We start from the raw sequence: 19,797 nt of genomic DNA on the forward strand, positions 1-19,797 counted from the left end.
CTGCAGCGGAAGAAAGGCTCCTTCACAAGTAAGAGTCCTACATTCAAAATAAACAAATTCACAGCCGTCAAAGCTCCCACACTGGAGATGATGAAACGACGAAAAGCTCCCCAAGTTTTCATGCTTTCGTGGGGATTTCCCTCCTTTCAGATCAGATGAAGGATCACATGCCAAAGTCCAAAAGATTCTCAGACCTCATTCCTTTTCTGAAAGAAGCCGAAAACACGTTTTCATCGAGCGACAGCGAGGCTGTTTCTGAGCCAGCAGAGTTTGTGAAGTATCTCAAACTGTCAGACGAAAGCGGTGAAGCAGAAATTATAATAAAATACTTCAGCGTGTCAGAGCTGGACTGAAGTGAGAGCGCTTGAAAATGAGAACAAAACAGAGAGCTGAAAGGCTGAAGAACTGATGATGGATGCCAAACAACAGCATGAAGGAAGCAGGAGGTGAGACAGACAGCAAATATTAAAAATAAAAGCTTCCTGCAGAGATTGAATGTGTTCATTTCATGCCGAATTAAACAGAAGACAACAAGAATTTAGAATATGTTGTAGACAAAGTTTCACACTGTGTGAAGCGTTTGTGACGATCGGAGCAAAATTAAAAATCAAACTTTTTGAAGGGAGTTCAGTTTGTGAAAAAGAAACAAATCAGCGTTTCACTTTTTCTGGATCTTTGTGAATTATAAACAATAAACCGCTCCGAAAAATATGTCCACAGGCTGCGTTCTCATGTGACAGCACAATACTGAGCACTTTTTACTCACAGTCTGACAAAAAAATGAATTTGACCCCACTTTAACGGCCCGCGCGCAACATGCAAGGACCGCTGTGGACATGTGTTCGTCGATGGTGGAGGCTGCGAGGGGGCCGAGGAGAAGAAACACCTTGTATGACAGCCGCAGAGTGAAACGAGGCCCGGGGGCCCTCCGCATTAAGGAGAGGATTTCCCTGCTCATAAATATCCTGTTTTTAAGATGGAAATTTCAGGTTGTGGTAATCAGGAAAAAAGAAAACACACAAAGCAGCAACAGCTTGAGGTTTCTGTGAAGGCGGATCTGTTCTCGAGCTGTAAATCTTTCTTTTATGGGGCGTGCACGAGGTCCAAGATCATTTTGCTTTCCAAATGGTCTCGAGTATAAACATGCTTATTTCTTATAGTTTCTGAAGCATGATTTAAGTCGGTCTGCATTGAAGCAATCATGTATTTTTGTTGCGATGATTTAAAAACCTTCCCACCGTAATGATTCACTCAGAGTTTTCCAGAAGTTTTCCAAAACGTGGAAAATCCTCCCTCCTCTGTAAGATCTGTTGAAGTGGACACCGTGCCATTGCATTGCTTGAAATGCATTTTTATTAATATACATGTTTTTATTCTGTTACAAATAAAGGATATCATAGGAAATTAAGAGAATCTACTGGGTTTGGATTCAGAAATACATTAGCCTCTCCTTTATATTGGACTATTACATGAAAATCAAAATGCGTTGAAAATGTTTGCTCGTCAGTGGTATAACATGGAAAGAAATGTGGAAAAACAAAACTAACTCTTTTAAAGAAATCGCATAAATGTCAGAAGTTCTTGTCGGTTTGTTGTCGATTTTAAAAGAAAAAGAAAAAAGTGTTGTCGATCCCAGTTTCGGTGCGTAATTCGATCCAACACCGCGGCCAAAGGGACCGGAGGAAATCCACGTAGTCCGTGCTCGAGTCTCCGCCGAGAGCGACGTCTCTGACTGAAAACACACTGATCTGTGAAAGACTCGCCCTCCGCTTCAGTCACAATCACAAATGTAAAACTACGCAGATATTCGGCTACAGCATCCAGCCTGGATGTCTTTTTACACAAACAAGAGTTCAGTGATGCTCAGGAGAGTAAAAGGCGGCTTAGGGAGAATCCTGCCATCACTCGTAGTCCAGCATTTTGCATACAGGTGTGAGAGTACGCGGCCGAGGCTGCTCCAGGAAGGAGAGGAGGCTTCGTGATCCGGGGTACGTGAGATGGTGCTCATCCCGGAGGCGGCAGAGAGGGTCCCCTCCCCTCCTGCGCGAGCCCCCAGCCTCTCCTCCTCCTCTCAGTTGACCGTGGGCACCTGGTTCAAGCTGTACTCCTTGGCTTTGAGCCGCAGGTTGGCGATGCTGTTGGCCATGTTCATTCCCTGGGACGTGTTGGTGTTGGAGCAGGTGGGCGGGTAGGTGGCCATGGCGCTGAGAGACAAGAGGAGGGGAGAGAAGAGGTTACGTCACCTGCGGCTGACGGCGAGCCGAAGCTCAGCGTGAGCCTCGGCTGCGGAAATATGACGAGGAGCAAAAAAATCTCACTGATCGTGGGAAAAGATTTGGACTAAATCTGACGTTAGGACACTGACAGGCCAAAAAAATCTCCAGAGGAACTGAACCAGCGTTTCTGCACATTTTAACCCGACCGCATCACATCACCACCAGCACAGCACGAAGCCAAGGTGGAGCTTTATTCAGAGAGATCACAGCTTTTATTCTTTCATCAGTTAATGCACCGAGCTCAGATTTCTGACACTGAAGCTGAAAATCCTTCACTGATGAAGTAAAACAAGCGACAGCACCACATCATAGCACATTGTTTTCTTCTGGCTTCTTGTTAGCATCAATAGTTTTTGTCTTCTTGTCTAATTTGGGCCTTTTTTTAGTTCTGTATTGGTAGTGAAGTGTGTTTTTCCACCTCTTTCTCTCTCGGATCTCTCTTTCTGGCTCTGTTTAACGAAGCAGAGGAGTCTCGCTGCTCATGATTTATTGACTTGTTTGTTTTTTTTAACCGAAACGCCATAAATTTGTGCGGCCTTTGTTTTCACTTCATGCCAGTAGTCGATTTCCAGAGGCCAAAACTTTGCTTTTGTTTCGGTGAGCGTCTTGTCTGCATCTGTCGTAGTCGGAGTGACGTCCTCCTCCCTCCTCCGACAGACTGGACGAAACATTTTGCGCCTTTTTTTCAGTTTGGATTTCTCTGATGGCTTTTTCATCCAGTTTGTCTTTCAAGATTCATCCTAATCATTCATCAATGACGCACATCGATCAATTCTCTGGATTTATCTGCACAAAGAGATGGAAAAATATCTATAATAAATAAATAATTAATAAATAGTTTTCTTATATTTGACGTGTACATAACGTCAATATGAAAAAAGCTAAAAGCTGACAGTTGACAGTGTTGTCATGGCGACGGAAGAAGTGTGAACGATGCTGTTTGCTGCTTTTGGTTAAAACCGCTCTAATATTTCTGTTTGTGTAGCGGGTTTTTGTTTTTTTTTAAATTGTTTTCTTCTTTTCTTTCATTTGTTGTTTTTGTCTTTTTGGATTCGTTTTTTTGTTTAAATCACAAAATAACGTGCGACTATCATTGTGTGATAGTTCAGCTGTGAGCGCAGATGGATTTAAACCGTCTGCACTGCATTACGACGCTGCAGTAACACGACTTTTAAAGCAAAAGCAGACGTGATGCTCTCTGATTCTCGAGCTGCAGCGTGTTTTAAGCTGCAGAATCTGCTGGTTTTAAATGAGAGATGAGAGGAAAGCAACAGCTGAAAGAAGATAAATCCTGAAACAATCAATTATTGTTTCTGAAAGTTGGCTGAAATGTGCAAAAACACTGGTTGGATCCTTTAAAAACAACAAAAAAAATCTTATTGTATTTAAGTAGAAGTGGGAAATTAATAAAAATACATTCAAAAGGCAAAATAAAATGCAACAAATACAATAAAAAAACAGCATTAATATTCTTAAAACACAAACAAGGCTTGTAACTGTACTGAAATGTGAAGGACCAGCAGTTTTCTTCTTGAAAGGAGAATACTGCTGGTCCTCTTCAACAACAAAACAACTGAATGTAGGAAAGTGAAAGCGTACTTGTTCTCTGAGGGCAGCATTTTCTGTGGCACTCGCACTGGCCCCCCCTCCGGCATCGGATACCAGCTTTAGGATAATATACAGTGAAGTGTTAGCACCACATTAGCGTGTTCCACATAGCATTATTCCTGTTTCACAACAGATTTCCCTCGCTGCTCCGCGTCCGGCCAAGAAGCTCTCATTGAGTTCGAGCCGCGGCCGCAGGGTTTGACATTTTATACCGAGTTTCATAACGGAGGATCACCGTAAATCACGACCAATGTAACCAGAGTCACAAAAAATGTTGCCCAGTAGAGCTCTGTCTCTCTGTGTAGCCTTCATTATCTGGTGTAGTGTAGCAGAGAGGGGTCACGGGGGTCAACGGCGGATTTAATACGCTTTGTTTTCACATTATCACCTCGTCAGGAGGGTCGCAGGACCCGGGACCGCCCCGCTCACGCTGACAGAGGGGAGCGATGGGACCGGGGCCGAGGAAAGGCGTGTTTTGATTCAACACAATTAGTCTGGGGTTAGATATGTGCAGGAGGCAGGAGGGCCACAGCAGAGAGAGGAGACAGGAGAGGGAAAGTCTGATGAGCGAAACAGCGATGGAAGAAGAACTCTGACCTTTTACTCGAATGTTTTAGAATTACTTCAGAGTTTCAGTGTATATAAACTATACTGCAGAGAAGAGGAGCTAAAATCACTGGAGCTTCATCAAACAGCTACAGAACCAAACTTAAATACTATAATTCTAATTTCTGGGTGTAACATCTCATAATGCATCACAGCATAAAGAATAATGCATCATGTTTATCTGAGCATCACAACATATATGACGCTTAAATAATAAAATCAAGACAGAGATCATTTCCTCAAAGGTTCTGAAAGCAAAGACACGAAGATTATAGACAATGCAGTAATACTACACTGCATAATAATACTACAACAGCGGAGAGCATGAAACTGTGAGCTGAAATGTACACAGAGGACTGAACGTGTGATTTAGTGGTGCTCTGCACACATGGCGGCGCAGCAGTTTGTGCTTAAACGTTAACTGTAACATGGCAGTTTGGCTCTGTGAGTTTGGTTGTAAAAGTTCGGCCAAAGCGAACCACAAAATCCTGAAATATCACAACGCAGCAAACAAAACTGCTGCTGTCCAATCAGCTAAATGTTTAACAGGGAATCAGCTGATCCTCTGAGGGCTTCTGTTCATGTAGAATTCATTTTTCAATTAACATATTAATGAAATATTCACATTAAAAATATCTGCAAAATATTCTCTCAGAATATTCACTCGTGGGAATTAAAACATGATGAAAGTGTTTGATGTGGAGATTAGACAAATAGAAAAAGAGTGCACACAGCACAGCTTTATTGATCTGAGACTGAATGTGTGAAGTGAGCAGCGACTCTAACTGTCAGATGTGGAATAAAAAGTTTAATATTGCCCTTTGATGAGTGAATAAAGTCCTCCAAAACTAAGATAAGCAAAATTATGGCACCAGAATTTCATCTCACTACAGTGTGACGCTCTTATTCTAGAGTTTTCAGCTCGGTGGAAAAGGCTTTAAAGCAAGTCTGGAGTTATTCTATATTTTCCTCTTGTGAACACATCCCATAAAAAACACCCAAACCAGCAGTGGATGCTAACTGCTAACTGCTAACAGTTCTGTGTGTATCACAGCTCCATTAAAACACGTCAGTGAGCCTCACACATGTTCCTTCATCACCATGAACACACACACACTGTAGTTTATTCTGACTAACACACACACACACACACACACACACACACACACACACACACACACGTCGTCCTGCTGCCACAAACACTCACTACAGCACCAAATGTGGATTCATCCGCTGCTGAAAATAGTCCCAACAGAAGCTCTATTTCCTCCTCTGATAAAAGCTACAGCGAGCAGCTGACTGAGGAAATGAGTGAAGCGTTTTTAAAGATTTACGTCTTCTGCAGGAACCAATGAGCTTAGAGCTCAGAGCCACAGACAGGAAGTCCGACAGCATTAAGAGAGAGATGAACGAACACGTCGCTGGATTGGGTTTTTGTGGGATTTGATTAGAAAAATCTAGAATATAACCAGACTTGTCCTTGAACTGTCTCTCACCTCTTATTGTTGCATTGAAGGAGATTTATTGATCGGAGGACGCGTGTGAATAAAGTTTGAATGAATAAAACAAATAACATGTTGACGGTTACGCTGACATGCAGCTCCTCAGTTTGAGTCCAGGTGGATCAGAAGAGATGAAGATGGTCAGAGGAATGAGGAGTATGTGCAGGTAGAGGAGGAGGAGGAAATGAAACAATAACAGAGAGCAGTGTTAGTGTGTGTGTGTGTGTGGTTACTGTGGTATCAGCTCCTGCTTTTTAACTGTGCTTCACTTTAAGGTAAGTGCTTCACTTACTTTAAGGTAAGTGAAGATTTAAGGTAAGTGAAGCACAGCTCAGGCTACTGCAGTAATACTACAGTATTAATACTTTTTACTCCACCACACTGCACTGACTTTATATCCTGTAAGAGTGAAACTCATTTAATGTCACTGATTTCTTTTTCGTTCTTCACTCAGCCTCTCTTTGTTTGTTTGTTTGTTTGTTTCTCTGTTGAGTTCTTCTTTCTTCGCTGCTAACAGAGCCGTTAGAGCAGAAGCAAGCAGTGTGTCACACGGCGTTGTGATGTCAGTGTCAGGGGAGGAAACAGAGTGGTATCTACCTGTAGGGGGCAGCAGAGCCCCAGGACAGGTAGTCGTTAGGGCGTGGTGCAGGGCGCGGTACGATTGGCTGCTCCACCGCCGTCACATCTCCTGAGTAGGATTTGAGGAGCGAGGCGTTCTTGCTGGCCAGCATGGCGCGCTCGTTCCTGCGGAACTTAGCTCTCCGGTTCTGGAACCAAACCTGGAATCAAAAACAACAACAGGATGAATGATGTCATGATCAATTTAAAGTTTTTCACCTGTTCAGCACTGCAGACGTTAAAATCATTACAAACTCTTTCCAGAAGCCTTCAAAGTAAAGATAGCATCAGCCCAGTGTGGTCAGTTCCCATTGGACGAGTCCAGAGCCAATCCAGTGAGTCCTTTTTGTCGACTGTTAGAATAATAATAATAATAATAATAACTTCAACCAACTAGGTGCCAGAAGCTTTTTTCTGGATGACCCCCTCCCCCCTCTCCTTCTCCGGACCATGCCCCCCCCTCGATAAACAGATGATGATGTGACTCAGGGGTGCTAACGTTGCTCCTCGCTGCGAAATCAAATCCATTATTAGAAGCCGTGGGCGCTCGCAGGGGCTCTCTGTCCTCTGACGCACGGCCTCAGGAATGAGCCCAAAGTCTCTTTTATCAAAGGATTTCTGCATCGCTCTCTGCTACACATTAATCACAGATGTGCTGCTCCTCTCCCTCCAACATCACGATTTCCTCCTTCCCACTCGCTCTGCTCGCAGAGCTAACACTCTCGCTGCCGGCTTCGCAGATTCAAACGCACAAAAAGATGAGACGGAAACATATTGATCTGCGGTAAACACATGAGATACGCTGCATCATCTTCTCTCCTATCACTGATCATGAGGCCTGTGTGCATTTAAAAGAATGGCTGCATGAAAACTCCTGCAGCTGCAGTATGAAGGACTATAAAACCTCTTTAGCTGTTAAAGGTCATTCTGGAGATTGATTGATCAACAATGAACAACATTAGCGTTCCCTCCCCCTCCCCCTCCCCTCGTCCCGACTGCGAGCGCTGACGCCACCTGTTGCTGATTGGCTGGAATCGTGTTGTGACGTTCGGTCCGAGCCACCGTCTTTGATTCGGTTCTCAGAGGCGGGGCTGTGAACGGAAACCCGAGCGTGTTTCAGCGAGCGGGCCGTGAGGAGATTTTCTCTGAATGTCAACAATCTGCCTCCAGAGTGACTCACCGCCTTTAATCCACATGAAAGAAATCCTGATGGCATAAATGCAGACGGTTCAGGTCTCAGCGTGAGCCTCACGGCTTCATGAGCCACATCAAGCTTCGTGGGACTCTTATTGCCCTGGGTTTTGTCTGTCAGGCTACAAACAGTTTGCCCTAGTCACAGAACTCAGGGCTAAAAACACACCCAGCCATTTCTGTACATTTTGGAAAAAATCTATAATTTTGAAACTTGATTTCACTTGAGTGGTTTCTTTGGGGGGGACCCCCGGACCCCCAGATTAATATGTGTTCTCTAAAGCTAAAGCAGCAGAGGCAGTGATTCACAGACAACAACTGATCTCTGGGGAGGTTTTTTACCTCTTTAACTGTATTTATTTTAGATTTTGTGGTTGAAGATGTGACTGCAGCTTAATCTCAGCCTCAGTTCTCCATCAGAGGAACTAAAGGACTGACTTCATTGTGTCCCCCCTCCCTCACTCCTGAAAACAAACCTGCACCCACAAAGACAAATTCCACTAAATGACTGTAGTTGCATTCAAGATATTAAATCCATATTCTCGGTTCTGTAATTAACTACATTTGGAAGTGTGATATCATTCTTTTGGCCAATTACAGCATCTTATTTAGCTCCTGTTCCGCTGCGGCGCTCATGTGTTCAACACATTTGCCGTTTGTCACTGATCTGTAGGCCTCTGAGGACATTAGACATCATTACATCCACTCTTCTGATCACATCCAGTCCTCGCTGACTCTAAACTATCAGCAATTATTGAAGATTTATCATCAAAGTCTGATTGAAGGTGCTGACAAGTTCTTATCTTTTCCTTTGAAAGCCCATAATGTGAAATCCAAACACGCTAACAGGCCCTGATCACTGCTAGCCACTAAGTAGCCTAATTAACTAAATCTACTATTGTAAGAGCTACCAGATGATGTGAGGAAACAGTCGCCTGCTGCTCTCTGCTGATAACAAAACCGTTTATGACTCGTTTAATAAATCCTGTATTCAGTCACGAGGACCCTGAGGGTTCCTTCACAGGTGTCACACAGGTCGACAGGTAGAGCAGCAAGCTGTGACAGCGTGAAGCTCACAGACCCGTTCCCGCCTCATCACCGGGAATATGGATCAGGGGTTTACTTTATAAAGGACGTAGACATGAACAGAGCCTCTGAGCGAAGTTTCTAGACTCTATAGGTGTGAAGGAAGCACCAGGCGGGATGAAGCCCCTGGCACAGCCTGCAGAGGCGTCCCTGTTCATACCTGGACTCTGGCCTCGGTGAGGTTGACCCGGCGGGCCAGGTCCTCTCTGACGAAGGCGTCGGGGTAGTGTGTCCTCTCGAACACTCTCTCCAGAGCCTGGAGCTGGCTGCTGTTGAAGGTGGTCCTGTTCCTGCGCTGCTTCCTCTTCTTCTTCTCCTCCGTGTTCATCTGTTCATCTGCAGGCAGAAGAAGAAGGCGATGTAACTTAACCTTTATAGAGCGGATGGGAACACGGGTCTCCCGTTAAAGTCTGGAGCTACGGACGCTTTGCCAGAGGAGGTTTTTAAAGCCGCGTGTCAGACCACATCACATTTTAATAATAAATGTTGCTCCCTGCGTTCATGCTGCTGCAGGCTGTTCTGAACAGCTGGCGCCTCCTCAGACCTCAATCAGAAACCTAAATAATCAGAGAGCTTCAAAGAATTCACCGACGTTCAGCAGAGGAAGGCTCGTAATGACATCACAGGTGGTTTATTGTTACTATGTTACGACACAGTCACTGTTCTGTGTATTGATTTAAACTGCCCAACAGGAAACTGATCACTTTGAATCAGCATCGAAATGCTGCTCACACATTAACATATCAATAACTCTGACAGGGGCACTTCATCACATTGACTTGGACGCTTTATTTTCCCACGCGTGCACACACACACACACACACACACACAACTGTCCCGTGATCTGCCACCTGAGCTGCAGCTGCTGCAGCACTTTTACTTTCAGCGGGAGGGAACAGGTCGCACCTCTGGACCAACACTGCACAACCAACTAATGTTCAATTCTTCTTCAGTGAAAGATCTGAATCACTGAATCAGATGGTGACACACACACACACACACACACACACACACACACACACACACACACTTCCTGTCTGCCTCTGTTCAGTTCAAGCAAACATTAAATGAAAATAGTGAAACTGGTGATAAAAGTCATGATTGTTCTAAACGTGTGTCAGTTTTTTTTTTTCACTACATAAAGACCATATGGAGCGTGTCCATCCACCCACATTAAATACAGATATATGTGATGCCCACAGCTCGGAAAATATGATATTACAGTAATTCCACGGTGACATCTTTTTCCAGAAATAAGTGCTCAGTTACTGCGGCGTTCTGTGGATCATCCGGCTGGTGGCAACGCTGGAAAACGATGTTTCAGTTGAATTCTTTGAGTAACGTTTTTAAATGTGAGCCACCACAAACTGAAAACTGAAAACCTGCACAAACAAAAGCCAAAAGCATCTGAGAAACCAGAGATATCACGACAGGTTTCTAACAAAACATGTTGTTTTTAAATCTGAGTGAAGATCCTACAAAAAAACGCTTGAATCTGCACCAAAAACAAAGCTCTTCTTCCTTGGCCCAAAGCCTAATTATCAAACAAACAGACGACGTACATGCAAACACACAGCGCACTGAGAGCAGCCGTCCTGGCAGAGATAAATATACGATCCACGCTGGGTCCAGCTCCCTGTGTACATGTTCGCCTAAATGCTCCTGCAGGGCGGAATCAGTGCTGGGGCCTTGTGGCTCCACAACAAGACCACAAAATAACACTTTCACATCAAAAAACCGGCTGTGATCATCCACGGTCCTGCCTAATTACAGCCCCACACACACACACACACACACACAGGTGGGAAGCTCCTCAGTACTTTCACTCGTGTTTTCAGCTGCAGTGAAAATCTGCTGCTACTTCATTTGAGTACTTCAGAAAGTTTCCACATTAAAAACAACTCTTGTACTTTTGACTCCATTAATCTTTAAATTATTAATAATGACTTTCTTTACATATTTCACATTCAACATGTCTAAAAAAGTCTTGTATTTCTGTTTTAGAGTCTCTGAAAAAGCTTTTTTCTGTCTTGTTGCAGCTCAATCACACTTTTAAAAGGAAAGTAGAATAAAAAGTTGTCGCTCATTTAAAGTACATTTTATAATTATTATGTATAATATAATAATAAAGTAATTTATTCATTCTGAGCTTTTTATTTATTTCTTTGCATTGAATGAGCGGCAGAGGATAAATGCTGGAGTCTGACTAACATTAGCATTAGAGTTTATTTCACAATGATGTTTTTTTTTTTTCTTGTTGATAAATTTGATTCAGATACCGACAGATGACTTGACTGTGATATTAATGAAAAGTGAATAATTAGCAGCTCAGTTTGAATATTTTGTCAATATGCTGATTCAACGGATGAAACGTTAAATTGTAGCTGAATGTTAGTCGATGGCTGCAGTTCTTCAGAGAATTGGCTGATTCCTTGTTTAATGTTTCACTTCAGTTTAATATTTAAAGCAGGACTTCTTCACTGTGATACTTTTACCCGAGTTAAGTTTTGTTCAGTGTTGTCGGGTAAAAATCTTGATGTGACTGTTAAACATGATCTAAAACTGGAATTAAAAGTTCAGTCTTGACTTTGAAAACTGCAGTTTAAGAAAAAAAAATCCTTTTCCGAGCTTTCAGGCACGTCTCATGGGCTTCCTTTCCTCAGTAAATCTAAAATATTTAAATTTAAAGTTGTATGTTGTCGACCCAACATGTGGAGAAGATGTTTGATCTAAACGCTGGAAAACTGGCCGATACAAGAAATCCCCAAAATTTGGAGCTGCAGGGTTAAAGTCGAGTGGAAAAACCTTTTGTCTCCAACTTTGAGGTTTTCTTTATTTCCAAAATGGGAGATTTTTAATATCCATGACGGTCTTACGGACACAAATTTATCCAATGGATATTTTGACGTGTCGAGTACATTCTAATGCTAACAGTGAGAGCAGGATCCTCGGCTGGACTCGAACCGGAGACACCGGCTCAGCTTCCTAAACCCCTGATCCACCAGGACGCTTCTGAATGCAGAACTTATTTTATGCTCTTCAGGTTTTGCTGCTTTTAAATCTTCCACACACACACACACACACACACACACACACACACACACACACCTCGCTGGCTGTCATGGAGCAGATGTGTCAACACTGAGCCTTGCTGTTTGTTTTCTTGTCACCATGTTGTCTAATTAGAGAAAAACTTCCTTCCTTCAGTCTCGGCCAATCGAGAGACGGCTGAGAGTGAACTAAATGTAGACTCGGCTTATCTGCTGGTTTAAACTGACCGAACAGAGCGACCTCTCGCTATGAAGCAACATACAGCCCCGAGAAAGTCACATCTCACCGTGTTTCATTTGAAAGATTTTTTCAGGCCTGATCAGTATTTCAGCGGAAAAAAAGGCAAAAAAATTTAGAAAAGCTGTGAAGAAATGAAGATTATTCAGTCTATAAATGTAATCATCTGGTGAACGTTCATATTTATCTCAGAACACTTTGAGTTCATTCACTTTTTACAGCTGATGTAAATCTTAATGATGCAAATTTACAGGAGACCAAAGCGGGAAACTGAACTCTGATCCAGAGTCATTTAGAGAAAACCTTCCATCAGAAGTCATTTACTGATCCTGCAGCTTTTATCAGCTGTGTTTATTGTGAGAGGTTAGAAGAAGCTGCTGCACCACCTCTTTGGCCTCTTTTATGAAGGTGAATCTGCAGCCACTCGTCAGTCTGCGAGCTGTCAGCAGATCAGCCCCCTCCTCACATCCACTCTTTCATTTAACGCACAGAAACAGCAAAGAGTTTGTAGTTTTTGCTTTCTTTGCGGCTTGTTGGGAGACATTTGACTGTTTTTGAAAGCCTGCTGTGCTGTTTTATTTTTTTTCTTTAGATTAAAATTTTAAATCAATAAATATATTCAGACTTGAAGATTAGAGAAAAAACCTGGAAAAACAAAGCTGATTCTTTTCTTCTTCCTGATCCTGTTAATCATCTCGTGGCCTTTCAGATTCATCTTGTTGACCCTCTGTGGGGGTCCTGACCTGCCTGAGGCCCAGCCTGACAGATTAAAAAACAGTTTTTAAATCTATGATGTTTTGCCTGTAAAATCTAAACCTGCTGAGTCAATAAACCTGCAGCTGTCAGATGAGGGAAAGTTTTAAAGGTTGATTTTTTTTATGTATTTCATGTATTATAATCTACTCTGAACATGTTCCTGTCAAATCTTTTTATTTAAAGAACTTTACATTTATCTGTCATGAAATCTGCTACATGCAGAAAATTCCTTTTCTTTACCTAAAAAGTACATCTTACATAATTTAAATTTAACGAATGGCTCAAGCACCAAAAGCTAAAACCCTTTGTGGCACCGAGCATGAGTGAGGTCTCCCCGTCCAGCTGACTGTGTGAGTCCGCCTGAGGTGGCGGATTCTGGGGCTTCGGACACAGTGAACAGCGGCTGAGAGCGCGGATGGCAGCCGCACATGGCGCCGCTTCACCGGCTGCAGCTGCGCGTGAAAATCATGACGTGACAACCGGAGAAAAGCGCGACAGCAGAGTGAAGCCTGTCAGCCAGGGGGGAGGAAGAAGCAGGCTGCAGTTTGTTCTGCTGAGAGGAAGAGGAGGGATGCAGAAAAAACGCCCTGAAGCGCGTTCATCAGATCACATGACCAATTAAAATATTCAATATATTTTAATAACTCTCTCCTGTGTGACTGCTTTTTTCTTCAGAGTTACTTTTTTTTATTTTACTACTTTTATTTTTCAGCACAGTGAAAATGTGACTCGCTACAGATTTTAGTGCATTTAAAACGTGTAAAATTATATTTAAAAATGAGCGAGTTTCTCATGAGATTCTGTTATTTCCTGGATGACGTGGTTTGAGTTTTATTTCAGGGGGCAAAAATAAAAACTTATAAAATCCAAATATCGTTTTCCCAAAGACTCCCAGACTTCTTTTAATAGTCGAGCAGATCCTGAGCGGCGGTTTGGCCTCGGAAAGCTTTTAATTAAGCCTGCAGGGTGACAATTAAAACAGCCAATCAAAGCCATTCCCATCACCACCACCACCATCATCAGCAGCACCAGCAGCATCGTCCTGCAGCACGTGAGATTAGACTGATGTCATTAGCAGCGATCAGTGAAAGTCAATCAGTGGGCGGGGGAGGCCGAAAAGAATCAAACTCACATCTTTACATGCTGCTTTATAATGTGATCGTTTAATATTAACGGAACATGTGAAATACCTTTTAAAAAGTCAGAAAGCGTTCAGGCCACCTGATGCTTTCACCTTTCTGCCCCTAACGTTTCAAATAAAATGTGACCTGAATGATTCAACACTTGTTTTAATCCGGTGAAAAGTCCACGTGATTTAAAATACTCAATAAAACCCAGAAAACAGCACAAACCTGCCAAACTCATATTTGTTTTTTGAGCTTCATCATTGCTGCTGGTTCAAAGTCATCTTCAGCACAAGAGGATCCGCCGCGAAGCTGTTTTGGATTTTTAATTGTTGGCGTGGAGACACGCGCAGTAATGATGACAAATGATCAGACTCGGGTGCTCTGAAAGTGTTTGACAGCCCGAAAATCACCGTGAATTAACGACGTGAGCCGAACACTTCCTCCCGCGTATTTCTCACACCCGCCGCTCCGGTTTTTAGCCTTTAAAAAATAACAATAACACTCATTAAAGCCCGAAATGTTTCTGTCAGCCTCCGCAAGCGGCCCTGCGAGCAGAGGAAGAGGAGGAAGAAGGAGGAGGGAGCGTTTATGTGCTCTCTGAACGGTGCGCCGGAGAGGCGCGCGGCGGGCAGCTGCGCCTTCGCCGACGTTCACCAGCGTCCACGCGCGCAACGGCACCTTTTCTCACGCGAAAGTTGAAAATAATAAGGCTGGTTTTCATGTCGGGCAGCTCGCCGAGCAGTGGCCGCTTCTTCATCACCAAACTCCGCTTGGATCGGCTTATTTTTGCGCGCACGCGGAGGAATGAGTGACGGTTTAAAAACTGGCCTTCATCATTATTTGGTGATAAATTATTACAGATGTTGCTCATCAAACTATCACACAAGTGTCAGGACATCATGTGACTCACTCAAGTTTTTTTTTTGTCTTTTTTCAAAATAAACACGTTTCAGTTTTTACTCGATTTTTTCTTTACTTAAATAAAAAGATCAAAATCTGCGCCAACAAAAAAAAAAAAAAAAAAAAAAAAGTGGCCTCATTCAGGTCAACACTCATGAGGGAGAGATTTATTACCCCCGAGTTCGACTCGCAAGGTTACTTCACTGACCATGTCCACCAACATCACCATAGCTCACTGACATCAAAGTGTTAATGGTAAATTAATGGCCGTTTTGAGGGGGAGGCCGTCAGGGATGATGCATTGCCAAAACTCACTAAAGGATTCCTTCCATGCGCGCTGCGTTCTGCAGAGCTCCATTCATGCGCTCTGCACGCGGACACGCGCCACAGCATAATGAAAACAAATGACTTGACTTTCCAGCGTGTCATTAGAGCTACATTTGAGTGAAATTTGCAGCATTTTCCTGAGATCAAACCTGATAAACGTGTTGTTTTCGCCTCTAAAGCGCACCAGGGAGGAAGTTTAAAGATTTAAAAGTTGGTTTTGATCTCTTCCGCTCACTCCCAGCTTTTCACTTACTCTCCTGCTGGGTCGTGTCGCTCCCGCTGGTCAGCCCCGGGGACTCCAGCATACTCCTCCCCGCCTCCCCGACGCTCTCGTCCGCTTGGGTGCCGACCATTTCCCCGGCCTCTTCCAGATCCAACAGGTGGCTGACCGAGAAGTTCTTTTTGGCTTGCAGGTTGTCCAGGTTCGACGTGATCGGGCTCTCCAGGCGGTTTGATATCGTGGCTTGCCTGTCCATTACATGTGCATAGCTAGAAGTCATGACGCAAGTGGGGAACAGCGGAAAAAGCGGAGCGGCAGTAAGAAGAAAGAGAAAAACTACAAGCGAGCCGAGAAGATCCTTGCATGCAGAACGCACAAGCAGCGCCTCCAGAAACCAGCCACAGAGAGAGACTCGGTTCTTCCGAGCAGATCCAGATCAGCCGCGGAGGGCTCGAAAAACTTCAGCACACTTTTCTCCTCGCCTGCTTTTCCCGATCAAACTCCTACAGCCAATCCATCCAGCGGCGCGCGTCAGCGGCGAAGAAGAAAAACACCAGTTTGTCCTGCTGCCTGAGAGCGAGGTGGCTTTTCGAGAAGTCCTCTGAGGAGAAGCTCTCTTCCCTCTCTGGTTGAGTCACATCTGAGCAGGAAGAGCTGCTGCTGCTGATGACGACCAGATGCGCAAAGCTCCGTGTGTGCGCAAAGCTTGCTCAGCGGCAGCTAGGCGCGGGGAGGCAGGACGTTACCGCCGCACCTCCAGGCCAAAGACCCTGCTCTCTCTCTCTCTCTCTCTCTCTCTCTCTCTCTCTCTCTCTCTCTCTCTCCTAAATGAAAGAGAGCCCCGTAATTACGTGGCAATGCCTTTATGTTGTGTCTGACGTTTCACAGGCCCCCACCACGAGCTGTCCCTCCTCCCTCCCCCACTCACCCCCTGCTGAAGGGGGGCCCTTCAGCAGAAACATCACCATCAGCACCATGAACGCCCCGGTTTGGTTTTTGTTGCCCTCACAGCCTAATGAGTGTGCAGCAGTCAGCAGACACGCTGCTGTTATCACTGCTCGTGTGCTGATAGACCCACTCTGACCGTCCTGCGGTCAGCCGCCAATTAAACCAACCATAAGCCGAGCCAGTCAGTGCGTCCCCAGATCTGCCCGCAGGAGCACAGGCCGGGCTGTCAGGGTGGCAGAGACCGAACACATGAAGAACTTCTGGATCCGAATGAATCCATTATTCAAAAAGTGTAGCTAAATGAGGCTGGAATGAATAACTTAAAACAAACTAAGCTGCCGCTAGGGCCCCCAGGGCCCCCAGGGCCCCCAAACATGCAACTTACTTAGCAAGTCACAGAATCTGCAAAATGTCAGTTTCTCGTGGAAATATTTTTGGTTCAGTTGCATTTTTTGTTATTATCGTGCAAATTCTTAAAAAGAGTTTAATGAGTTTAAAGTCGGGGGGCCACAGAGGAAGGTGTGGTCATAAATGGAGGATTTTACATGACTGTTTCATTTTCTGCTAGTTTACACTTCGACTCCACGACAGTTCACAGACTTTAATTTACTTTTTAATTGTTTTATTATCAATTAAATCTTTTTTTGATTGATTATTTATTCACTGTGCAGATTCAGATTAAGAATACAAAACATAATCAACAAAGATAAAAGTGTGCTGATCACTTCAGGAGCTGCTCCGCAGTGAATAAAGTCATTACCTTCACTACATTATTCTGAAATGATCGTTGTGCAGTTTCATTAAATTAAGTTTCGTTTGATACTAATACTTTTGTATTTTTACTTAAGTAAAAAAAAAATATGGGAACATTTACTTTAAAGAGTTTTTCCTTACTTAAGTAAAAATCAGAATACTTCTTCCACAGCAGACAGACACAGTTTGACACTAGCTGGTGAAGAAAGTTGAATTTAGCAGCCAAAGAGACAGATGCTCTTCTCAGGAGTTTGTGGAGACCAAAGCAGAGCTAAAAGAGAGCGAATTCTTGTACAAAGCATACCTAAAAATGCCTAAAAGGTACATATGTACACATTAGGAGCATTAGCATTGAGCTAATGCTCCTAATGTGTAAATATGTACCTGAAACAGGTGGGTTTAATAGGCCTCAGAGGACTGAGGATTGTTTTGGCTGGTCTGGAGGGATTCTTGTCTTCATCACATCCTGCAGTCCTGATTTTTGATACGACAGTTGTTTCATCTGTGCACTTCATTAAAACAGACCCACACAGCTCTTATTAGCTGCAGTTTAATCAGCTTTACAGCTCACAGGTGTGTGATTCTCAGGTATTTCACAGAAGTTCAGCCAATCAGAGTCCACCCTGTCGTTTCATTTCTCAGTCAATCTCGTCCAGTTTAATCTGCACAGGGGAGAATTTGGCAGTCTTGGTCTGTCACTGTGCTGTAAAAGTAAAATCTCAGAAATCGAAGACTTTGAGGAATTTTCATGCTTTGAAATCAGTCAAAGACAAAAGAAAGAAAAATGCTTCCCAACCTGGGGGTCGAGGCCCCTCAAGGAGTCCCAAACAAACTTGAGTAGTCATCAACTTTCCTCTGGCTCTGCAGAGCGAGCAGCAGCTGTCAGCGTCAGGTTAATGTGCAGTGAAAGGGGGCAGAGCATCACTCTGAGCTCGACGTGTCTCCAAAGACAGAAGTAAACGAAACTGATGCTGAGTTCTCTCACACCTCAGTGCTTCCTGAACTGTAGGTTATCTGGGCTGGAGAGGTGGTGGAAGGCTGATGGTGGAGGAGGCGGTGGTGGTGGTGTGTGTTGGGGGGGGGGGCGGGGGGGGGGGGGGGGGGTCATGTGTTCAGATGGCAGGAGTCGACTCTGGGCTCCAAGCTGCCATAGACATCCCGTAGCTTCCAGCCCCCTGATCTGGGAAAAGAACACTTGATGCCATCAAAGGGACGCGGATTGAATCCAGATGTGGCTCTCTCGTTCTTTCCATGTATTTAATGAAGGCACAGGGATAGAGTAGACTTTTTCATCATTAGTTTTCCCTCCAGATTCTCTTTTCCTGCCTACAAGTCCATTCCGGTGCCAGCTAGGGCAAAAAAAGAAAAAGGAAAAAAAGGCCTCCCCGTGTCTCAGACTCGCAGTCTTCTCCTCCAGGGCCCCCATTCTTTGTTCAGAGCTCGATGTGAAAGTGGCCTGTTAGCTGCTACAGTTTGACTGTGGCGAATGGAAACGTCCAAACATCTCTGAAAGGAAAAAGCATCCTGCAGAGCCGACGTTAGCAGGAAGAGTCTGCGGACGAGGCCGAAAATGAGCTTTGGGGCTAAAAATCTGCACCAGGATCAAAATTTATGTTCAAATTCATTTAAATTTGTTTTTTCATTTAAAAAAAAAAATAAATGCATTTTTAACAGGAAGTTCTTCTCTGTTGGTTTTATTTGGTTAAATAAAAGCAGGAGGAATAATTAACAGCTTAGTAGATTTTATATCTGAGACCTGATATAAACAGTCATCAAATTATTTGAGCTTCATTTAATTAATTAAACACAAACTCAGAGTTTAAAGAATTATTATAGTAACCACTCAAGTCAAGTCAGTTTATTTAAAACACACATTTAAAAAGAACAAATGTAGACCAAAGTGATGTACAGACATGACGAGCAGATAAAAACACAAACAGGAAGATCAATAAATAAAACTAAAAATCAGAAATATCTCAAGAATCAATGACGGCCCGAAAACGAGAGCAGAGGACATCAAACTCACGTCAAAGAGTTCACAGTGAAGTGAAGCCATGCAGGACTGAGCTGAGATGATTTCAGCATCATTTCAGTCACAGACAAGAACTGAACTGAAGCCTTGAACTCACTTGTCAAATCAATTCACATCAAGAACATTTAGTTTACACAGAGGGGCCGAGCGACCCTGAACGCGGACCAGGAAACGCTCGGTGGGGGCGTCCTGGTGGACCAGAGGTTCGAATCTGGCCGGGGACCCGAGTTACATTTCACCCTCTCCCTCGCTGCAGCTCCTGAGGCCTCTTCATCGCGCTGAACTGTGGCCAAAAAATAATCGTTTCAGAAAAAATTCAACTGGAATCCCTCCAGGACACAAAAAAGATTTAATATTCAATCACATCGTCCACATCTTCAGTCCTGAGGGACACTTCTGTCCACTGAACTGAATATTCACAAATACACAAATTACATACGAATTTCTGTTTTTTCCACTTTCACCTGAGTAAAATATCTCAATTAATACGTGAAAATTAATTTAAATTCTTACTGTTTGCTCCAATAATAAGAATAATGTTTGGATTAAACTATATGAG

General features: G+C 43.7%; 1 protein-coding gene across 2 annotated transcripts; it reads right to left on the reverse strand.

Moving 5' to 3' along the window:
• Positions 1-1,344: 1,344 nt before the first annotated feature.
• On the reverse strand, positions 1,345-16,178 carry prrx1b (paired related homeobox 1b). Of its 2 annotated transcripts, XM_041935620.1 has the most exons (5): positions 15,539-16,178; positions 9,048-9,223; positions 6,590-6,771; positions 3,876-3,941; positions 1,345-2,204 (listed from the first exon to the last, which is right to left on the reverse strand). In XM_041935620.1, the coding sequence occupies exons 1-5, from the start codon at positions 15,783-15,785 to the stop codon at positions 2,072-2,074; spliced, it is 804 nt and encodes a 267-aa protein (XP_041791554.1). In that variant the 5' UTR covers positions 15,786-16,178; the 3' UTR covers positions 1,345-2,071. The 2 variants fall into 2 exon arrangements, with proteins under 2 accessions (XP_041791554.1, XP_041791555.1); XM_041935621.1 differs by lacking the exon at positions 3,876-3,941.
• Positions 16,179-19,797: the final 3,619 nt, after the last annotated feature.

Source organism: Chelmon rostratus, chromosome 4, assembly GCF_017976325.1.
Source record: "Chelmon rostratus isolate fCheRos1 chromosome 4, fCheRos1.pri, whole genome shotgun sequence".
NCBI classification, from domain to species: Eukaryota; Metazoa; Chordata; class Actinopteri; order Chaetodontiformes; family Chaetodontidae; genus Chelmon; species Chelmon rostratus.